Raw genomic sequence first — 20,067 nt, forward strand, 5'->3', positions numbered from 1 at the left:
GCTGAACATTATTATTGTTTAGTATTATTGTAACACTCTCGGCTTTTATTTGACGTTTGTAGCTGCAGGTCATGGCTTGCTGATGAGTACCGAAGAATGCGAAACGTGTTCGCTTCCCCGCGACGCATCCTGGACATCCCACGAACCGAAAAGCTTTCAAAAAACATATTCGTGACAGCCGATCGAGCGTACATGTCATTGCAGGTATGCTGCTTGCAGGTGAAACATTAAAATACATGATCTATCCACTGCTGGATGAAGGCCGATCAAAGCCGCCGCCATCTAGCACGACTTTGCGATGTTTACGATCCACACTGGACATCTGTGGGAAATAAAATAGCCTCGTAGCTCATCGGCTTGCACCTCTTGTCTAAAAATGAAGATTCTGATTCTCTCTTGGAACCGTCACACGCCCCGATCGTATCGCTCTCCCACTGCGCACGTACTCCCCGGACGAGTTTCCCCTCCTTTGGCTGACGCTCCGTCGTTAGTCTCGACCATCCCCATCGCCCCCCGGGTCGTGCTCTGGTCAAGTCCCGCTAACTTTTTCCCAACAGTCAAACGTGGCGGTTTTTTGTTTTCATTTGCGCGTACTTCCTAGTCTACACCAATGCGTTTCCTCCGCCTCTCTGTCTGTCTCTCTCTCTTTGCGTGAGTGTAATTCGTGCCATTGCGATCGTCATAGGAACGTGGAATTGTCACAAAAGGCACCTGTAGGAACGTCAACTGCCAAATGAAGCTGTTATCCAATGTGCCAATGGGTATGATGATTGACCGCGATAAGAGCACCCGGCCACACGGCTCCGTAGCTTTACGATCGCCCCGTGCTGTGAAAATTAATATATGACTTGCAAACAGCCGCCTCTATTAACAATGATAAACAACATTTTACAATCTACAAGATCCGGTTTACCCTTTGTTTGCAGGTTAGTGCTGTTTACCATCTGCCTATTTTTGTTTAGTGGCAGTGTGTGTGTGTGTTGTCGACCCCAGTTAGATTCCCGCTCACGGTCAATACCAGTGACGATTATCTGAACCTGTCCTGGGACTCCCTTAGGTCGACTCATCCTCAAATGGACTACCTGGCGCGGTGTGTAAATAGACATCGCCACTGGGGGAGACAAAGGCGGTCGGGCGTGGTGTTGGCGTCCCACCCCCCTCGTGTGCTGTGCCGGCCTTCATAGGCACTGCTCGCGAACAGCACTCGCCCCATCAGTCTGTCAAGGCGATACGGGTGGATCTGATGCGGTGAGTGGTTTAACCATCGGCTCACTGGCGACAGAGGCGGATCTTGAAACTTGCCATAGGGTCGTACAGGAAGACTGCGTTGTCCTAATACCACGCAAGGCATCGAGAGACGTCGACTCAGATGGCTCGGTCACGTTCTCCGAATGGACCAGGGGACCGTATAGCCAACATTGCCCTTATGATGGACAACCACCGGGCGACAAATGAGACCCAATACCACGTTGCCGTGAATGCCGAGATGGTGGCAGCGATCAACCTCTCTTGGGCAGAGGATCAACAAGTCGCCAAGGACGTGAAGAAGTGGTGGGAACTCATTGGCGGCCTTTTGTCCCACAGGGAACGAAGAGGTTTCGCTTAAGTCACTGTAGGGCCGCCCTCCATTAACAATGCCAATAGAGTGAAACGTGCATTGCATAGACTCTGATGAATATCAATGTCACGCTAAATGTTGGGAGTCTCACCTGAGACCGGGTGTGGCGCTGCCCACATCTGAACCCCCACCCCCGATCCTCCACCAGCCCCACCCACCCCCACCCCCATGCGTCGTCTCTCGGCTCTTACGGGAACGATTTTTTGCCCTTTGATCGGTTGAGTCAGGAAGCCGTTAACAAAAACTTACTGTCGACTGTTCACCCAACAAAACCTTTTTTTTTACAGCCACCGCTGTCAAAATAAAAAGCCATCAATGATGAATGACCCCCCCCCCTCCCTCCCTCCCCCCGTGTGCTGTTTACGTGCAAACAGCACACGGGGCAATGTGCTGGAGGGGATGCGACGCTTCCTCCGCGTCGTGCGAGGCGTTGTTAATTTTCGTTCGCGTCGTGTTGGCAACAGCAAAAGAACGAGCGATCGAGTTGGAGCCAAGAGACGGAACTGTCAAAACGTCAGCCAATCTCGGCGCCTCCACCTCGTTGACTTGTCCGACGCGAGGTTTGGAACTCGGATGAGATGAACGAACGTGAGACCCACCGTCAAAGTCACGTGGCCAGCGCGTCGTCACGGCGCTGGAACGTCACTCCTGTTGAGAGTAGACGTCGACGCGGTGACGTCATCGGACCGTGATTTCAAATTATTTCCCCCCCCCCACCCTTCCCTTCCAAATCACGTAACGAAACGTATCAGAGCGTAGAGCCACCCACACCACCACCCCCCCCCTATTGGCAGCTGTCCCTGTGCGGCACAAGGGTGATCGAACGCCGGTCTTGTTGATGGATATTAGTCTGTTTAACACGTAGGCTTTCGCGACCAATATTATTCATAATAAAAGTTTTTGGGTTAGATCGCGTTATTTATAAATGTGTCGTAACCCTCCACCACCCGACACGGCCAATCAGCAAAAAAGTGTCACGTTTACAAAAGACTAAATAGTTCACTACTTTAGTCCACCGGTGTGTTGAAGCGTAAAACCACAACATTTAAAATTTTTGAGTAGTACGACGTTTCGCTGGTAATTGCATCCAGCATCATCGGGCAATTAGCCAGAATTGCCCGATGATGCTGGTTTCACGCTTCAAAACACCGGTGGGCTAAAGTAGTGAACTATTTGTCTTTTGTCAACGTGACATTTTTTTTGCTGATTAGCCGTGTCGGGTGGTGGAGGGTTACGACACATTTATAAATAACGCGATCTAACCCAAAAACGTTGATTATGAGGGATATTAGTCTGCCAGTAATGGGGGGCGACGATCGCCATTCCTTGATGCGAGTTATTTTCCTTTAAAAAAACTCAATCCAGATTTACATTGCGTGTTTGTTTGGTTTATTTGTGGGGTTTTTTAGTTTCGCTATGGTAGGACAACCCCGTAGGAAAGCCGAGCGGAGCACGTGAAGAACGCGCCAACTCCGCACAGAACGGCACCCGACTCGGGCATCGAACCCAGACGCGTCACTGCTGCGAGGCACGCGTGTTGCCACTGAACCAGCCGGCCGTGACCTCTGCTGTATGTTCATTTAATTGCACGAGGCCACGTGCATGGATGGACACGCACAGTACTGTACACGGGTTGTTAGCGAACATCGATGAATGCTCATTTTTCTCCACGTGTTTGCTGGAATATATTGATCACCTGAGATGGGACACCACATTTGCGAGGGTGTCCTTGGGTGTGGATTGGCACACGCATAGCCAACACGTGGTGGACATAGTAAGGCCGACGCGGGGTCGTGTTTCCAAGCGCCACACCCGTCCACCTTTGTCTCCCCCAGTGCTTCATGTTTGTGCATCGCACCAGCTACTCGCTTAAGACGAAGTCATCCTCAAAGAGACCCACGACCGAGGCGGGTCTCACTCGCCGCCGATGTTCGCCGTGGCCGGGAGTAGAACTCTGTGCCTATTGCGCGGCTACCGTCACACACACACACACGTGACCTTGGAGACACGCACACGCGTGTTGACTAACGCATGAAAGACCTCCGGTATTGCGAGCCAATGCAGACTGTTGGGGGCTCGCGTTGTTTGCGAGCGCCTATTAACACCGGAACGGCACACAAAGGAGCGGTGTGAGACCGAGCTACGCCCGGCTCGCCTTTGAGTCACGTAAATGACTCCCGTCCAACGTTGACGCTGCGGTAGCAACGCGGTGACTCGATGATCATCATCGTCATCGTCATGACGACGAGGTCATGCTTCATCCGCCGCTGGATCAATCCGACCAAGCCGTCGATATCCGTCGCGGGCTTGCGACGGAGCAATCCGTGCGGCGCACGCGAAGCCGATTCCATCGGTCCTCATCGTCCGCGCGTCTTTCCTACTCCCTGGCGGGTCCCCCCCCCCCTCCTCTCTCACTTCTTAGCCGTTCCCGTTCCCGTCCTCGCTTCTGAAGCGGCGCTTGGCCAATGCGCCCCCCTGCAAGTTGAGCCCGGCGTGCATCGTCTCTAAACCCCGCGCGTTCCTCGCCGTGTTCATTCCAAGCACGCTTCCTTTGCACCCCCGCCCCCCACCCCCCCGGTGAAGGTCGTCGTTGGATCGTTCCCTCCGCTGCTGCCCCCCTCCCCCACCCCAGCACGCGCTGATTACGAAATGTCGAGGATTTTTGGAGGGATAAGTGGACGTAAAATGTTTCCGTTCTATTTGGTTTTTTCGGTAAAGTGACGTAGTTAGAAATAAAACAAATCACGACGTTTCGATCGCAACACAAGCGGTCGTCGTCAGGCAAAGAGATCGAAACGTCGTGATTTGTTTTATTTTATTTTATTTCTACCCACGTGACTTTACCGAAAGAACCAAAGAGTATGGATTCCTGCAGTAACGAAAGCTTCAAATCAAAATTGTTCCGTTGTAATTGTTTGTAATTCTTCTAAAACAGAAATCCTAACTTGGGGCTAAAATGTTAACTTTTTTAAAATAAAGCTGTTTTTTTTTTTACAAATAGGCCCGAGGTGACGACGTAACTCGAGGCTGTGCGAAGCTCTCCCTGACATTCCAATGTGAAATCAGATTTCTCTAACTCGGTTGAGTTGATTCCTTTTTTTTTTTATAAGATTGCGATGCTCAAAGTCGACGCGACGGAGGGGCGGGCGATGCGCTCCCTGTCGACGCGTAAAAAAACAAACCACCTGGTAAGGAGAGTTACTTTCAAGAGTGCAGCAACGTAGAACAAAATCAAAACGTGCCGCGTGTATGACCCCATGCGATATAAAACCGGCGACACGCGTAAATGTGTGCACACGACTGTATTTAAAAAAAAAGACAAACTATAAGTCAGCTCAGCTTATCCCATCCCTGTTTCCGTGATGCTTCTACGACATCCGGTTACGATTCAACGTGTTCGCGTGCACCGTACTGTGTACAAAGACAAAGGTCCCCAGTGTAACCCCGACAGACTGTTGGGGCAAGTGCTATTAAGGCAATACCTGCGCTAATTTTACGTCGACACGGCACAACGTGGGGGGGGGAGGGGAACTGGTTGCATGCCAATGGAGTTGGCGGCCGCCTTTGTCTCCCCCAGTGTTGATGCTGATCGAGCGTGCACACCAAGTGCTCGTTTAAGGCTGAGTCGACCAAAGGGCCGGAGGGAGGCTCAGACCTGGGTCGACGTGACGACCACCGACGGGACCCGTGGCCAGGAATCGCACCTCTCACATTGAATGGCAGTGACATCGCGGACGCACAGAGCAGTTTCTAGGGTGGCACTATTCACATATTTATATTTATATTGCTGGCTCATAGCGCGACACCGCCCTCAACACACACGCGGGTTACAAAGACACAAATCCCCCGTTTAGCCTCAACGGACTGTTGGGGCAAGTGCTGTTAGCAAGGGCCTATGAAGGCTGGCACGGCACATTTATGGCTAAGTCGACCTAGGGGTGGCCCATGACCGGTTCAGATAATCGTCTCTGGTGGTGGACATGAGCCGAAATCAAACTCGGGTGGCCCGATTCGTCGTGCAGAGCCCCATCTGCTACGCTACCGCTCTCCGACAAGCAGCTGAACACATGGACAAAGGCAAAGATCCCACGTGTAGCCTGAATAGACTGTTGGGTCCAAGCGCTGTTAGCGAGCAGCACCAGTGCAGCCCGGGATGGGGCGCGCACACACACACACGATGAGTTGGGTGGTGGCCAACTACCACCACGCCACCGCACACCCTCAGGGTCTCGACCGAGGAGGCTTTTGTCTGTTGTGCGTGCTTGCGTGTCAGCGCCAAGACACAGCAGGCGCCCGAGACGGGGAGACAGGGAGACACGGGGAGACACGGGGAGACGGGGAGACACGGGCAGCATGCGGAGGGGGCCAGGTGCGGGCCGTGTAATCCACCTCGCGTGATTCACGGGCTGCGTGGGCGTCTGCCCTATGTAGATTCTTCCGCGCCCGATGTTTCTCTCTCCTTTTGTTCACCGAATTAGGATTGCGAAAGTGTCTCACCGCAAAGGGGTCGGCCACGTCGGTTCCAAAGGAAATACTACACGGCGGGGCGGGGGGGGGGGTTTGTTTAGTGCTTTAATGTTGTAGTATTTGCGTAGCGGTGGAAAGTCGTGTGATTTACCGTTGGTCGTGAGACGTTTGGTTTTTCTGGAACAGGCTCGATGAGCCTCAGGCATTCTACGAAGCGGGCTCGGTTTCTAAATTTGAGGTGTTTGGTGAAGTCCGTTTTCGAGTTGCTGCGTGCCAAGCAAGGGTCGCGGGGAAGTCACTCAAAAGTCCCACGCACAGACGATCCCTCTTGCTGTACCGCCAGCTCGTGGCTGTCCTTTTCACCCAGACGGTTTGGAAGTTTAATAGAAAATGAAACAAATCTATGCGTGGTCCACCAATCCTGGGCCTCCAAACCGAACGCTGGGCGCCACCGTGGTGTGATGTTATCGTCCTCGCCTGGCATGCAGGAGGTAGTGGGTTCGATCCCGACTCTGACGCCTGTTGTATATTTGGAGTTTGTTTAGCAGGTTCTCCCCGTGTTCGCGTGGATTTTTGTGCCCCGAGTCCTCCGGTTTTTCAATCCGACATTAAGAAACAACAAACGATTAGAGTATTTGGCTGATATAGATGTGTACATGATAAGCCACGTTGGTTCTTTCTGTAAAGTGACTTTACCGAAAGAACCAAAGAATAAGCCACTTTGTTGAGCCATCATTTGTGACCAGGTCGCTTTTAAAACATAAGTTAATACCTTAGTGGGCTTTATCTGTTAGGACGGGGATGGTTTAGTTTCATTTGTACGTGTTTGGGTTATTTGTTAACCTTCCTTGAACATTGCACTCCTATCGTATTTTTCTACTGTTTATTGTTGTGACGTTGTTACCCGCCCCTACTGGAGATCTGTGAAAAATAGATTTATAGCTCATCGGATTCCTCCAGTGTAAATACAGATTCTGATTCTGAGATACTGTATACCACACGTGGCAAAACTTTATAGTGTTTTTTTTTAACGGTGTATAAAATGTTTATCTCGTGGACTGTACTGTATCCAAGTAAGTGGACACACCATAATTGAACATTGTGCGGAACCCCGGGGTACCATAGTGACCCGGCTCTCGTATAAAGTCCGTGATGCAGTCACTTTTAGTCTGTTGATGGTCGGCGATGCGGCAATCGACTCATCTCGACGAGCTGTACACGATGCACCATTCAAAGTTGACTTTTTCGATAACGGATTTTTATGCGAATGTTGGCGTTTCGACATCGCGGAGTAGCACCGATTTCGGATCGATTGGTACCCCAGTCGCGGAGTTCAGCACACCCCTGGGAAAAAATTGTGTCCCAGAAATTAAAATATTTTATTGCCTCAGCCATTTCGTATTATATTTGCTTCCCCAGGGTACCGCCATGAGGATCACGTATCAATCCACTGCTCAACGAAGATCTCCCAACGCCGTGTTGGGTCGAGGGGGTTGTTAGACCATGCTTCGCCACTCTGGTCAGTGCAAGTTGATGAAGGGGTTGGGGGGGGGGCAGCAGCGGTTCAGATATCAGTGGCCACTGATGGTAGCCGTGGCCGGGAATCGAACGGAGGTCGCCATGGAGTACCATAGAGCAGTGCGGCTATGTGTGGAAAACTTCTTTCACACCGTACGCATCCCACCGTGATAATCGGACGAGCGATGGAAGGACAATAAACTAAACACAAAGAATAAGTTCTAAAGAAATACGTTTTAAATTTAGATTTAAAAAGCGCCTAGCTCCAGTGGCTTCCTAACATCGGAAGGAAGAGCATTCCAGACGGCCACAGAAGTGCATCTGAAAGCGGAATAATCTACGTGGCCTCATCATGATCGTCAGCCATGATCAATCCACTGCTGGATGACCACATCGTCCGTATTTGTACGTCTCCTTCGCATGTCTGTGGTCTACAGGAATGCACAACCCACCGCCCCCACGGATTTATGGGAGTGCATAATAGTAGCGGCGATGAATTCGATACGGGCAAACTTCGGGTCGGTTTTGATACACGCAGTGTCTCATCAGCGGAGCCAGGCTTGCTTGAATCAAAGACACGGTCCATAGATAAAAGAAACATTGGACGATGCGAGTTCAAGTTAAAAAGATCAAAACCCTCTCCATGCCCGACCGAGTGTGTAGGGGTGGCGCTCCACCAGCGGCCCTGAGGCAATGGTGGGAATTCCACATTCCTGTGGCGAGACTTCCCTGCCGCATTAGACAACGAACAAGATTAGAGGTTTCGCAGACTTCCGATCTGGGAGCGAAGCGGCGTTAACCACAGCGGGGGTAGAGAAGTCGCACAGGAGGGGCTGTGTACCCACACACGCGCGTCCACTCAGACATGGCGCCATGCGTCTCATGTGGTCATGCAGATTATTTTTCAACTGCAGTGACGACTGCGATGATGATGATGGTGGAGGTTAACATTGTCAGTCTGATGATTAATGCTGGCACCATGCTAATGATGGTGGTGGTGATTATTGATGTTGGGAGTTTGATGTTGGTCATTTTGAGAATGTTGGGACGTTTGACTAAACGTGTCGAGGCTGATGATACCAGAGGTGTGGACTCGAGTCATGTGACTTGGACTCGAGTCAGACTCGAGTCATGAATTTGATGACTTGCGACTCGACTTGGACTTGCATAACAATGACTTTGTCCCACCTATGAGATGTGGACTCGAGTCATGTGACTTGGACTCGAGTCAGATTCGAGTCATGAATTTGATGACTTGCGACTCGACTTGGACTTGCATAACAATGACTTTGTCCCACCTATGAGATGTGGACTCGAGTCATGTGACTTGGACTCGAGTCAGACTCGAGTCATGAATTTGATGACTTGCGACTCGACTTGGACTTGCATAACAATGACTTTGTCCCACTTATGAGATGTGGACTCGAGTCATGTGACTTGGACTCGAGTCAGACTCGAGTCATGAATTTGATGACTTGCGACTCGACTTGGACTTGCATAACAATGACTTTGTCCCACCTCTGGATGATACAAATGATGTGACAAAGAGCGGCCTAATTACTTTCATTCTGCGGCACACGTGAGAACGCAGGTGACGCTTCTTCTTTTTCTTTCAACTACCGACCTGTACTTATGGTGTAATCCGATCAGTCACGTAATTGAACTGAGAATCACTGCAGTAATCGATTGCTTGCAGAAATGGAAAGGCCAACTCTCGTGACGATGGTTTCGATTAATGCTGGCAGATTGATGATAGTGGTTATGATGATGATGATGATGAAAATAAATTATGATGATGATGATGAAGAAGGCTACACAAAGTGATCAATTTGAAACGAGTGACATCCTTTCATCTTTCTGGGTATTCTGTCGTGTCATCCCTTTGGGTGCATACGACCATACGCCCAATACCACAAACACAGAGCGAGCTTGAAAGGTGTGTTGTAATAACTTTTTTTTCTCTCAGCCAATTACGCGTACTTACCAGCATTAAGCAATTCTTTGCACCACCCAACTCCGGCTAGAGACACGCGTCCATTTACGAATACATTAAAGCCAATAGATCTCGTTTATATCACACCGCAGATAATCTATAAATCTAATTAATAACAATTTTACATTTCTTTTACCAGGTAAAGCCCACAGAGCTAGATGGCTCTTTTTTTCATAAGCCACCTGGCGAATATCACAAGCGAGGACGCCGAGAAGAATCCACGCGACCACGGGAAGAGAGCGGACATGCAGACTCGAAACATACCAGCGTCTGGGTTGAACCCACGACCTCCTGTATACCAGGCGAAGTAGTCAACATCTCTCCACCGCGGCACCTCATTCACGGACGTGCGATGTTACAAAAGAGCCCGCTCACTCGACAACACGATGGCTCCTAAATTTCGATTTAAAGCTTTCGTGACTGCAGGGATTCATCTTCTTGGTTCTTTCGGTAAAGTCACGTAGAATGGAAATAATAACATAATAAAAATAAAACATAATAAATTAATTCTCACGACGTTTCGGCCACAACGCAAGCAGCCGTCCTCAGGTGAAGACCAGGTCTGTCGAGAAGACAGAGTTCTTCACCTGAGGACGGCTGCTTGCGTTGTGGCCGAAACGTCGTGAGAATTATTTTATTACGTTTTTTATTATTTTACTATTTCCATTCTACGTGACTTTACCGAAAGAACCAAGAAGACGATGGCTCCTAATTGGCGGATGTCCTCTGACCCACGTGCTCCTCTCTCTGTTTCAACACCCGCGCCTGTACACGCACGTCCGATTCCCACGGGTTTTGGCTACGTACGGTGCGAAAGAAGTTCAACTATTCTTCGCGCACTCGGCAGTCTATTGTGTATCGCCGTCATCATTTGTCCACGTTTTGAGATGCCCGTCAATTGGCTTGCGGCCAAGAGGCTGCTCAGGAAACCATTTTCTCCCAAAGAAAATTTGCATAAAAAAGAAACAATGACCAAAAGGGATATCCGTTCAGTATCCGCTCGCTGCTCGTGATTTCGACAGCACGTGGGGTGTGTGGTAACAGCATCCCGGTCGCTTAGCGAGCCAGGGCGTAGCGCACAGGCAGCGGCGAGCGGCTGTTGTTAGGCGTTCAAACGCACGCGGTTACCCCGGGGTTGCTGTGTGACACGCAGGCACACTCACTCGACACACACACATACAGGCAGCCCACTTCATCACACGTCCCTTCATCGATTTGTATAGGACGTTGGAACAAAAGCCTGGCGTGGCATGTTGAAACACGTGGCCACGTTCGTCAAATCTGCAATTCTCTATGAATAAGTAATAGAGAGTTGCGGACCGAGTGAAACATGAACCTGGGACACGGGAAGTTTTCTCGATTTCTGTCAGTGGCGGTAGTTTGACTTTGGGTGGCAACAACGTCACCGTCAACATTTTGTGGAAGTGTCCTTTGTTCTTCCCCCTAGCCCCCCCCCTCCCCCTCCCATTGAATAGAATGTCCACGTGGACAAAGGCGGCTCTTGTGCGTGTTGGCTCATGCGCTTGGTGCTGGCGTAACGAGACGCGACGTGGAGTCTCGGGAGCTGCGAACAATGAGCCCCCCACCCCCCCCAATTCACGGCGCGCAACGACCCCCCCCCCGCCTGCCCCCCCCACTTCGTTGTCGCGACGTCAGCGGCACGTGGAGCATGTGGAGACGCGCCACGCAAGGGCGCAAGTGGGGAGAAATAACGGAGGGCAAGGAGGGGGGCACCGGGGGGGAGGGGGCAGGAGTGGGGGGGGGGGAGATTGGAGCATTCTGATGGGGAGAATAATTTAGGGAGGAGGAATGTAAACCGAACTATTAAAATGTTTTTATTTTTATTTTACCAGGTAAGGCCCCACTTCAGCTATACCAGATAGCTCTACTTTTTAGAAGCGGCCTGGCTCTTATAAATGGTAGCTCAACGAAGTGGGCTCGTCATCATCATCGTCGTCGTCGTCGTGCGGAAATGTATAGCGGGAGCCAAATACTCTAAGCGCGTGATGTTGATTCGAAAAGTGGGGGGGGGGGAAGTGGTGGACCCGGAGAAAAATCCACGCGACCACGGGGAGAACGTGCAAACTCCTCATATACAGCAGGCGTCAGGGTCGTGATCGAACCCACGACCTCCTGTATACCAAGCGAGGCAGGTTAACATTTCGCCACCGTGGCTAGGAGGAAGCAGAGGGGAGGGAGGGAGATGAGATAAGAGGAGGGAGATTTGAGAAGGGAGACCGCCCGAGGGAAGAGGAAGTGGAGGAAATGAAACGGGGCATTGAGAGAAAGATGTGGGGGACGAAGGGATAAAAGGAGTAGGAGGAGATGGAAGCAGATAGGGGGGGGGGCATATGAGAAGGAATATAGCCAGAGGAGATGACAAGAGAGTGAGGAAGAGAGAAGCGAGTGCGGAAAAGAGAGGGTACAAGGTAGAGGAGACGAGGGTGTGAGAGCGAACGGATGTCTGCGTAGGTGTCGGTCCCAGTGTGGCGATGTCGTGTATTATTACCTTTCCTGGAAACATGCCTATTCTGGCAGTAAAGGTCTTTGTTGTGGGGAACTTTGGTTTCCTCTCTATGTTTATTTTTTTTATTTTTTACACATTCCACTGAAGATGATAATTTCCATAACAACTCTGTTACACACTCACGTACACCACGTGGCTCAGCCTTGGAACGAGTGGGGGCAAGCTAGACGATGTAATATTAAGCAAGAGTGCACTTTGTGATCAAAGCAGAGCGTTTGACAGGAATGCTTAGATCAATCACTACCGAACTTTCAGGGAGGGAGGGTGGGTGCCGAGATGAAATAATCAAATCATGGCGGCCAATTCTCAGCCACAGAGGAAGACTTCAGTGGCCATATCCTGGAACCGCATTTTCCAGTATCAAAGTATAAAAAAATAAGAATAGGTTTTACCCATTCTGGCAATAAAACAGGAGGTTGTTAAGATGTTTAAACACCCAATAGATACTTGCTTTGCAAGGAATCAAGTCTGCATTATATACACGGACTTGTGGTGAACATGCAAACCAACATGCCAAGGTGTTTTGATTTACACCACTCAATCAGCCAGGTTTGTATTTCAAGATGGCTGCCATTTATTCAAGAAAGCCATCAAATAATAACCAATATCAACCATATCCAACTTCATCATGTATAACATCTTCCTTACCCAAGCTAATATCATACGTGTTGATTTTATTTCAGTCGGTGATTATGCGATGTAAATCTGACAAATCTCAGTACATACACGTCTTAAGAGTGGTGGGTGGCTGCTTTTAGAATGTACAGGCTAAAAAATGTAAGCAATAACTATATGCCAGTATGATGACTAAACTAGTTTTTTGTTACCAGGTAAGGCCTACTGAGCTATGTAGCTTTTTTTGCCGAAGCGACCTGGCCACAAATGTTAGCTCAACGAAGTGGCTTATCATGTGGAAATTCATAGCAGCCAAATACACTAAACGTACGTTTCTAAATGTGGAGAGAAAACCTGGAAGACCCGGAGACAAATCCACATGACTACGGGGATAACATGCAAACTGCAATTATACAGGCGTCAGGGTTGGGATTGAACCCACGACCTCCTGTCTATATAGATTGGAGTGAGTGTGTGAGTTTCCAGCAGGGTAGGCCCACAGTAATCCACTGCATTCCTCTGCTGGGTGTAGGTTTCAAACAACGCACTCAAATGTGTAGAAATCACACACACGCGGCCCTCTCTGCATTACACAAAAACCCCACCAGCATTTCCCAAGAAGTACATTGCGGTTCGCTTTTCTGAGGTCACCATCATCATAAATATGAGCGAATGCGCCCAACTGACAAGCAGCGGTGATGCAGTGATAGGCAAAAACGTGGACCGTTTGGTTATCATTATTATCAATTAGGACTCATCAGCAAAGCATAGCCACCAATGCTCACTGCTGCCAAGGTTTGCTTCTGGAAACAGCATCTGCAGAGTCCTCAATTTTCACACTTATTGGGGCCCGTATAGCCATAGCATTGAAGTGGGGACTCCGCATATACGGTTCCCAAGATCCCATGGGTAGTGTAAAAGTGGCATGTTTAGCCAATTGCAATAAACATGAGTGTTTGTCTTCTTGTAAGAGGAAACGAGAGAACCCGGGATTTAAACACAAAAATCCCCCATACAAGCTGTGCCAGAATCCATTGCTGTGCTGAAACCTCTAGCCAGCCCCACACCCAGCACACCTGCTTCAAGCACTAACCAGGCTCAACCCTGGCATTGTAATCTCCAAATCTATTATCCAGCGGGAGGGAGTTGCAGGCGGGATATATTTAGCCTCCTTGGAGATGACAACTTAAAGTGCAGTCCCAGGGATACAAATCTCGCTCCCTCTCCCCAACCCTACTCCATCACATCGGATCCAGTCTGAAGGGCAGAGGAACGCTGTAGGCTTGACGGAATGTAAGATATATATCCGTGAAAGTGACCAGTCCTCCAATAAATTTTCCGGCAAAACAAAATGATTGTTTTTTAGTTTTTGTCGTCGACAGAACTGATGCACGCATCTTCCTTCACAAAGTTTGTACTCATCGCATGGGTACCCACGTGCCCAAGTGTGTTAAGAACTTACAAGAGACTCGTTTACTCCCTCGAGCTTAGTGCTGGCGATCTTGTAAATTCTACAAGAGGCACAGCATTATATTCAATGTTTTCTTGTTGTGTTATACCATATTAAGGCACGCTAAACAAATCCTGAGCCGCAGAAAAATTGCGTGTATGGCAAATGAAACTTCCCTGTGTTAGAAGTGCAGATTTTTAGGTACGTTGGTTGCCAATTGCAGCCATTTTGAAATCCAAGTCAGCCATTTTTTAAAATCCAAGATGGTGGCAGAAACTGGCAAAAGTGACCCGAGCATAAAATTAGTAACACAATTTTGTTGCTGGGTCCAAAATGTCCCTCTCTAGTGCCTGACTAGTGCTACTAAGATGGCTTGGAGTGATGGATAAATATTATTTGCGAGCTGTATTGAAGTGGAAGGCCTCAAGTGGCTGTTGGGTCATACAAAACGATGACCGTAGGTTTCCCACCCCTGTGCCGTATATACCCAGTGAAACATGCCAATGTTGAGGCCAACGTTGGCATGTGTACGCATGTGTTGAAGAACTCCTTTCGACCCCGTGCGTACCCAACCATGCTAATCGGAGGTTGGGACCATCAAAACCGTTGGACCAACGTTGGACCAACGACGGCCCAACGTTGGATCAACGTTGAACCAAAATTGGGGCGTCATTGGTCCAAAACGCCATTTTGACCGTGCATGTGCACCCAGAAACACACGCGCATGCACGAGGCACCTGTAAGTGCACACTTGTTTATTGTGTTCAGCAGCAATGCCCAATGAGTACAATGTGATTTGTCATTTTCCGAGCGACTGTAACTACATAGCGCACACGTCTCCATTTATAATGCACTTCGACTGGTATAGGCATTTTCCAAAGCACATATGTTGACCCTATTACAGTATATATATATGCGCATGGTGTGTCAAAACGTTTTGAGAAAGGGATATGTTGAGTAAATAAATATGAGTTGAGGACATTTATCTTTGATAATCGCCCATATTGTGCAGAATGGCGGCAGCTCGGCTTCGTCTAGCAGCGGATAGATCGAGGCTGATGACGATTGTAGTAGTAGTAGCTACCCATTGCAATAAGAATTACTCGTGAAGGAGGTTATGTGCAGATGTATTGTCTGCTCATTGTTATTTATATTCTCCATGACGCTTGAACTATAGGAGACCCATATCTTACAAAGAGGGGCCATCGCCTATAAATAAATGGCAGTTCATCAACGTCGGTTCAAACGGACCTGACTCTCTGAAGAGATACTGTGTGTCGAAACCGGTCAAAAAGCTTGCTTGTGTTGAACCGGTGCTGCTGAGATGGAGGGAAAGATGTGTGAATGAGAAGGCAACGTCTGCTCCTTCGTAATGGGTTGTCAAGAACGGCGCAAGTTAAAAATGCGGGGACACAAATTGAAATCCCCACGCCGGGGTAACCCCAGACCCAGCGCATTAACGAACGATCGATCATCATCATCGTAAAGAACACCATCACACCTCTGGGGTCGCTAAAAGACATACCGGATGATATTCACGGTACGTCAACGGTGGGTAAGGATGGGCTCATCCCGCACGGTGCAGAGAGCGTGGAATTTCCACCCCACTGCCTGAGGACGACGAACCGAGATGATCGATGATCGTTGTTTCCATGGGACACAAGAACGTTTTAATAAAAAAATAAAAATGTCACTGCAGGTAAGCTTGGATCAATGCTTGGCACTTGCACCTTTTAGTAGCTGGTGAGTAGTGGATCGCCACCCTCTCCTAACATCCCCCCCCCCCCTCGCAGAAAAAAACCCACCGCCGGAGATTTCGACCAACTCTCATGACGCGACATCACCATTAGCTTCAACGACGTTTATCGCCTCCTTGCCTGCCCCATCCCATTTGTATCGTCTTGTCGCGTATGTTCTGTCCCGCTCGCGCCGTCTCTCGTCTGCGCCGTCTCTCAGCGGCGAAACTTATGACGTCACTTGGAGGAAGGGGGGGGATCTCAGAGGTAGCTCTGTGACATCCACTTTTGTGCTTCGCCCTCTTAAACACAAAGGGTTTCACTCCGGTGCTTGTTCTCATGACGTGACGTCGATCGCACAATCGGCATGAAGTTGGGGGAAAATATATTTTTGCGAAAACTAAAAAAACTCAAACCCGATTGACCGACTTGATTCGAGCAGGTCAACTCCCTGCGTGTTTAGCACTCTTCAAGTCGAGGTAAACGTTCAGCAAACAGGGCTCCAGTCTAGCCGCCTTCCTAAGTCGCGAGCAACCGGCTCGTGTAACTTGACTGCGCGCAGATTGTCAACAGGGTTACCGACATCGCCAAGCCGGCGTGGCTGGCAAAAAAAAATGTACTCCGAGCCCACGTGTCGTCAAAATCAAAATAGCGAAACGCCAACGTGAAAAAGTGAAAATGCGTCCCGACAGACGTGCAGGAGGTGAAGATCAGGCTGTAGGGGTTGTGGTCAGGAGTAGGGCCAGTGCAGGGGTCGGCAACCTGCGCCTGCTTCGTGACATTATTCACGTGCATTGTGGCTCTTGAAATAGCGAGGTTGTATTGTTCTTTACTACCGAATTCGAAGAAAATGCCTGCTCTGTGTTATTTTAGTGACCAAAACCCCTTGGGCAAGTGTTAGGTGCTGATTGGCTAGCTTGCTGGTATAAAGGGTAGGGCGGGCTTGTTGTGTCTGTTTGGGAAGTTTGGTTAAGGTTACGCTAGTGTTGGCGTCTGGTTGGCTAGTTGTGATTAAGACCAGTGGTAGGCCTCATATCTGCTTGGCTCCTATGTACGATCCCCAACAGTTTCCCCTTACGCTCCCGTTGTTCAATAAGGCCTTTTTCACCGCTCGTTCGCTGTTGACGTTGAGCATTCACTGCACCCTACCAGAATAAAACATGAAATTGGTTCAAATATGAATTCCCTTCCGTTCTCAAAACATTTTGACCGTTTTGGCACGTGTGCACGCACGCGCACACACACACACACGCACGACTAAATTAAAATAGTATATTTAAATACCGTTAGTAGTAGTGGTGTTACAGTTGTTGTCTTTGTGAATTATTCGTTTAGGCAGAGTGTACAAAAACATCGTCGGCGTCCTCGCCGCCGTCGCGGTGTCTTGGCTAGAGTCGAGCGTGGGGGTGTGGTGGGGGGGGGGTCCAGAGTAACTCCCGAAGCCTCGTGGGCCGTCATCCAGATCCGCTCTCCTCCTCTTGCTGCGAGTAGCAAATGTTTTCATTCACCCCACCTGGTGCGAAGGGAGAAGAACGAAACCCGGATTAAAAACCATTCCCGCGAGCGACGCGAATCGCGAGCTTGAACGATTTCGGTGCCAGATGGAGGGTCGGCCGCAATTGCAACCGTAGCTTTGGAAGCCGTCAACCTTTTCCTCCGTGGGAGTATCAATGAGTTCTATTGTAAAGTGTAATGTAATCGAAAGACTGTGTTGTCTCGGTGTGCTGCTTTTGGGTTGTTGTTGTTTCTGTTGTCGTTTTTCTGCCCCTGCTCCAGCTTACATTTTATCTCGACGAATCTGTGAAAATGTATATACTCGTGCAATGTGTACTGCCATTCTATGCCTATGTTTATTATTTGTTGAATTGCTTAACTTGGCTCCATCTCACTTTCTTGTATTGTGTGCTGACGTGACTTGTAGTAGTTCTGTAATGTCATGTTCCCAAGGTCATTCTCGAACATGGGGCAGTGCAAATTTGCGCGAGCTTCAAGTGGAAATTTGCTCACCTTACCGTGTGTCGACAACGGCACAATATACATAGAATTTGGTTAAAATAGATTAAAAAAACCCCCAAACAATAAAAATAATTTGGGAGCGAGAACGAGTGGCATTTAAATGAGCCTGTTTTGCATCAGAAGACGATGGAAGATGGCAATGACTTTGGGGAGGCCTTCATCCAACAGTGGATAATGACTGATGACGACGATGTGTTGTGTAAGTGAGAAACCCCCTTATTACCTGGGGCTTGGTGTCCTCATTCTGATTGCATCTCTTCCCATCGAGCTCCTGTGTTAAATACAAAGACAAACAACCCAGCGTATAGACATAACAGACTGTGGGGGCAAGTGCTGTTAGCGAGTAGCACCCTATGAAGGCCAACACGGCACACGAAGGGATGGGTGGCCAGCACCACGCCCGGCCACCTTTGTCTCCCTCGTGGCGATGTTTTACACATGGCACCAGGTACTCATTTGAGACTGAGTCGACCTAGGAGCGGCCCAGGACCGGTTCAGATAATCGTCTCTGGCGATGGCCGTGAGTAGGAATCGAACTCGGGCGGCTGCCGGGTTCGTAGCGCAGCGCGCTGACTGCTACACTTCCACTCCGCTCCGTTAAGTACAAAGACAAAGATCTGCCGTATAGCCTGAACAGACTGTTGGGGCAAGTGCTGTTAGCGAGCACACACATACACAGACACGTCCATAAAGACAACATTATACAGAGTTATCCATTTATGGAAATTCCGCTGATTCCTAACGATCCTCGGCTTATGCTGAAAGCAAATCAGACCGGTGATGTTGGACAGGGTGTATCGAGAGCGTGCTAATAGGATGTAATAAGTGTATCGATCTGGGCGAGGGAGACAATTATAGGCTTTGCAATACAATTTTAAAACCCCTATTATTTCTCCCTATCAATTGAGTGCGGGGGGGAGGGTTATCTACGAAATAGATCATCTTGCATAATCGGGGACCCAAATTGAAAGATCACTGGGGCCAGTGTGTGATTATCGTAGTAGCAAAAGTAGCTACATATGTAGTAGCTACGGGCCCCGCACTTTCAAGGGCCCCGCGCTAAATGCTTTCAAGCTGTCAATTCCGGTTCAGTGATTCTGCACTTGCTCTATTACAATAGTACTATACTGCCTTCAACTTTGACGAACCACTGGGTGTTTATGGTTAGCGATTTGTCGTATCATCTGGCTGTATAGCAAATTAAAAATATAATTACTTAACTATGCAAGTAAAAAATGTCTTTTTTTATATTTATGTTTTATTTTCATTTATTTAGGGCCCTTTTATAACATATGCTACAGGCCCTGCACTAGCTTAATCCGGCACTGATTGGGGCCTGTGCTCATCTCTATATGCAGCCCTGTCCGAGCTGGTGGCGATCAATTATAATTACCACGGTGGGGGCGGCGGAGGGAGGGGGGGTATCAGTGAAGAATGAGAAAAACTGAAATTAAAAACAGCAAGGGGGATGGTTGTCCAGCTCAGTGGGATTTTAATGGCCGTGTCAGAACATTCAGCCAGCACCACTGTGTAAGACTATGGATTCCAAATCCAGGTTCTAGCCACTCGCGATTAAAAACCATAACGATTAAACAGTTTATTTTATTTTACCAGGTAAGCTGCTTTGTAGCTCATTTTCAGAAGCAACCTGGCCACAAATGACAGCTTAACCAAATGGCTTATCGTGTGGTAATTTATAGCAGCCAAATACTCTAACCGCACGTTGATTCTAAAATGTGGAGGGAAGAACTGGAGGACCCGGAGAAAAATCCACGCTACCGCGGGGAGAGAGAGACATGCAAACTCAAAATATACATGGGTCAGGGTCCGGATCGAACCCACGAACCTCCTGCAAACCAGACGAGGTGGTTAAACCAGGTTGTCGCTCAGTGAAGTGATGGTCTCAGCCTGATAATTGGATAAAGGTCAAGGTAAAGGGGGAGCCCTGCAATTAGTACTTGCTGCCATACCTTCTGGGTTGAGGGCGTAAATGCTTTCTGGAGATCAGCAGTGGAGAAGCTCCTGCTGAAATGAAACTTCTGGTCACCCCCAAAGTTTGTGGAACGAGTGCCACGCAACTGTGGCGGAGACTACACTCCAGATGGGGCATCAGCTGCTGACCTCAGA

At 49.0% G+C, this 20,067-nt stretch overlaps 1 protein-coding gene across 2 annotated transcripts in view; it reads right to left on the reverse strand.

Annotated features, from left to right (window-relative positions):
• Positions 1–14,960: 14,960 nt before the first annotated feature.
• Positions 14,961–20,067, reverse strand: part of LOC144932436 (nucleosome assembly protein 1-like 1) — a 77,518-nt gene continuing 72,411 nt past the window's right edge. Inside the window, exons 13-14 of one of the 2 annotated variants that reach the window (XM_078856497.1) lie at positions 18,164–18,211; positions 14,961–17,437 (exon numbers count right to left, since the gene is read on the reverse strand). In XM_078856497.1, the coding sequence (XP_078712623.1) occupies positions 17,429–17,437; positions 18,164–18,211 (57 nt within the window). In that variant the 3' untranslated portion in view covers positions 14,961–17,428. The remainder of the gene's footprint in view (positions 17,438–18,163; positions 18,212–20,067) is intronic. The other variant, XM_078856496.1, reaches the window with a different exon arrangement.

This window comes from Lampetra fluviatilis, chromosome 5 (assembly GCF_964198595.1).
Source record: "Lampetra fluviatilis chromosome 5, kcLamFluv1.1, whole genome shotgun sequence".
Classification (NCBI taxonomy): Eukaryota; Metazoa; Chordata; class Hyperoartia; order Petromyzontiformes; family Petromyzontidae; genus Lampetra; species Lampetra fluviatilis.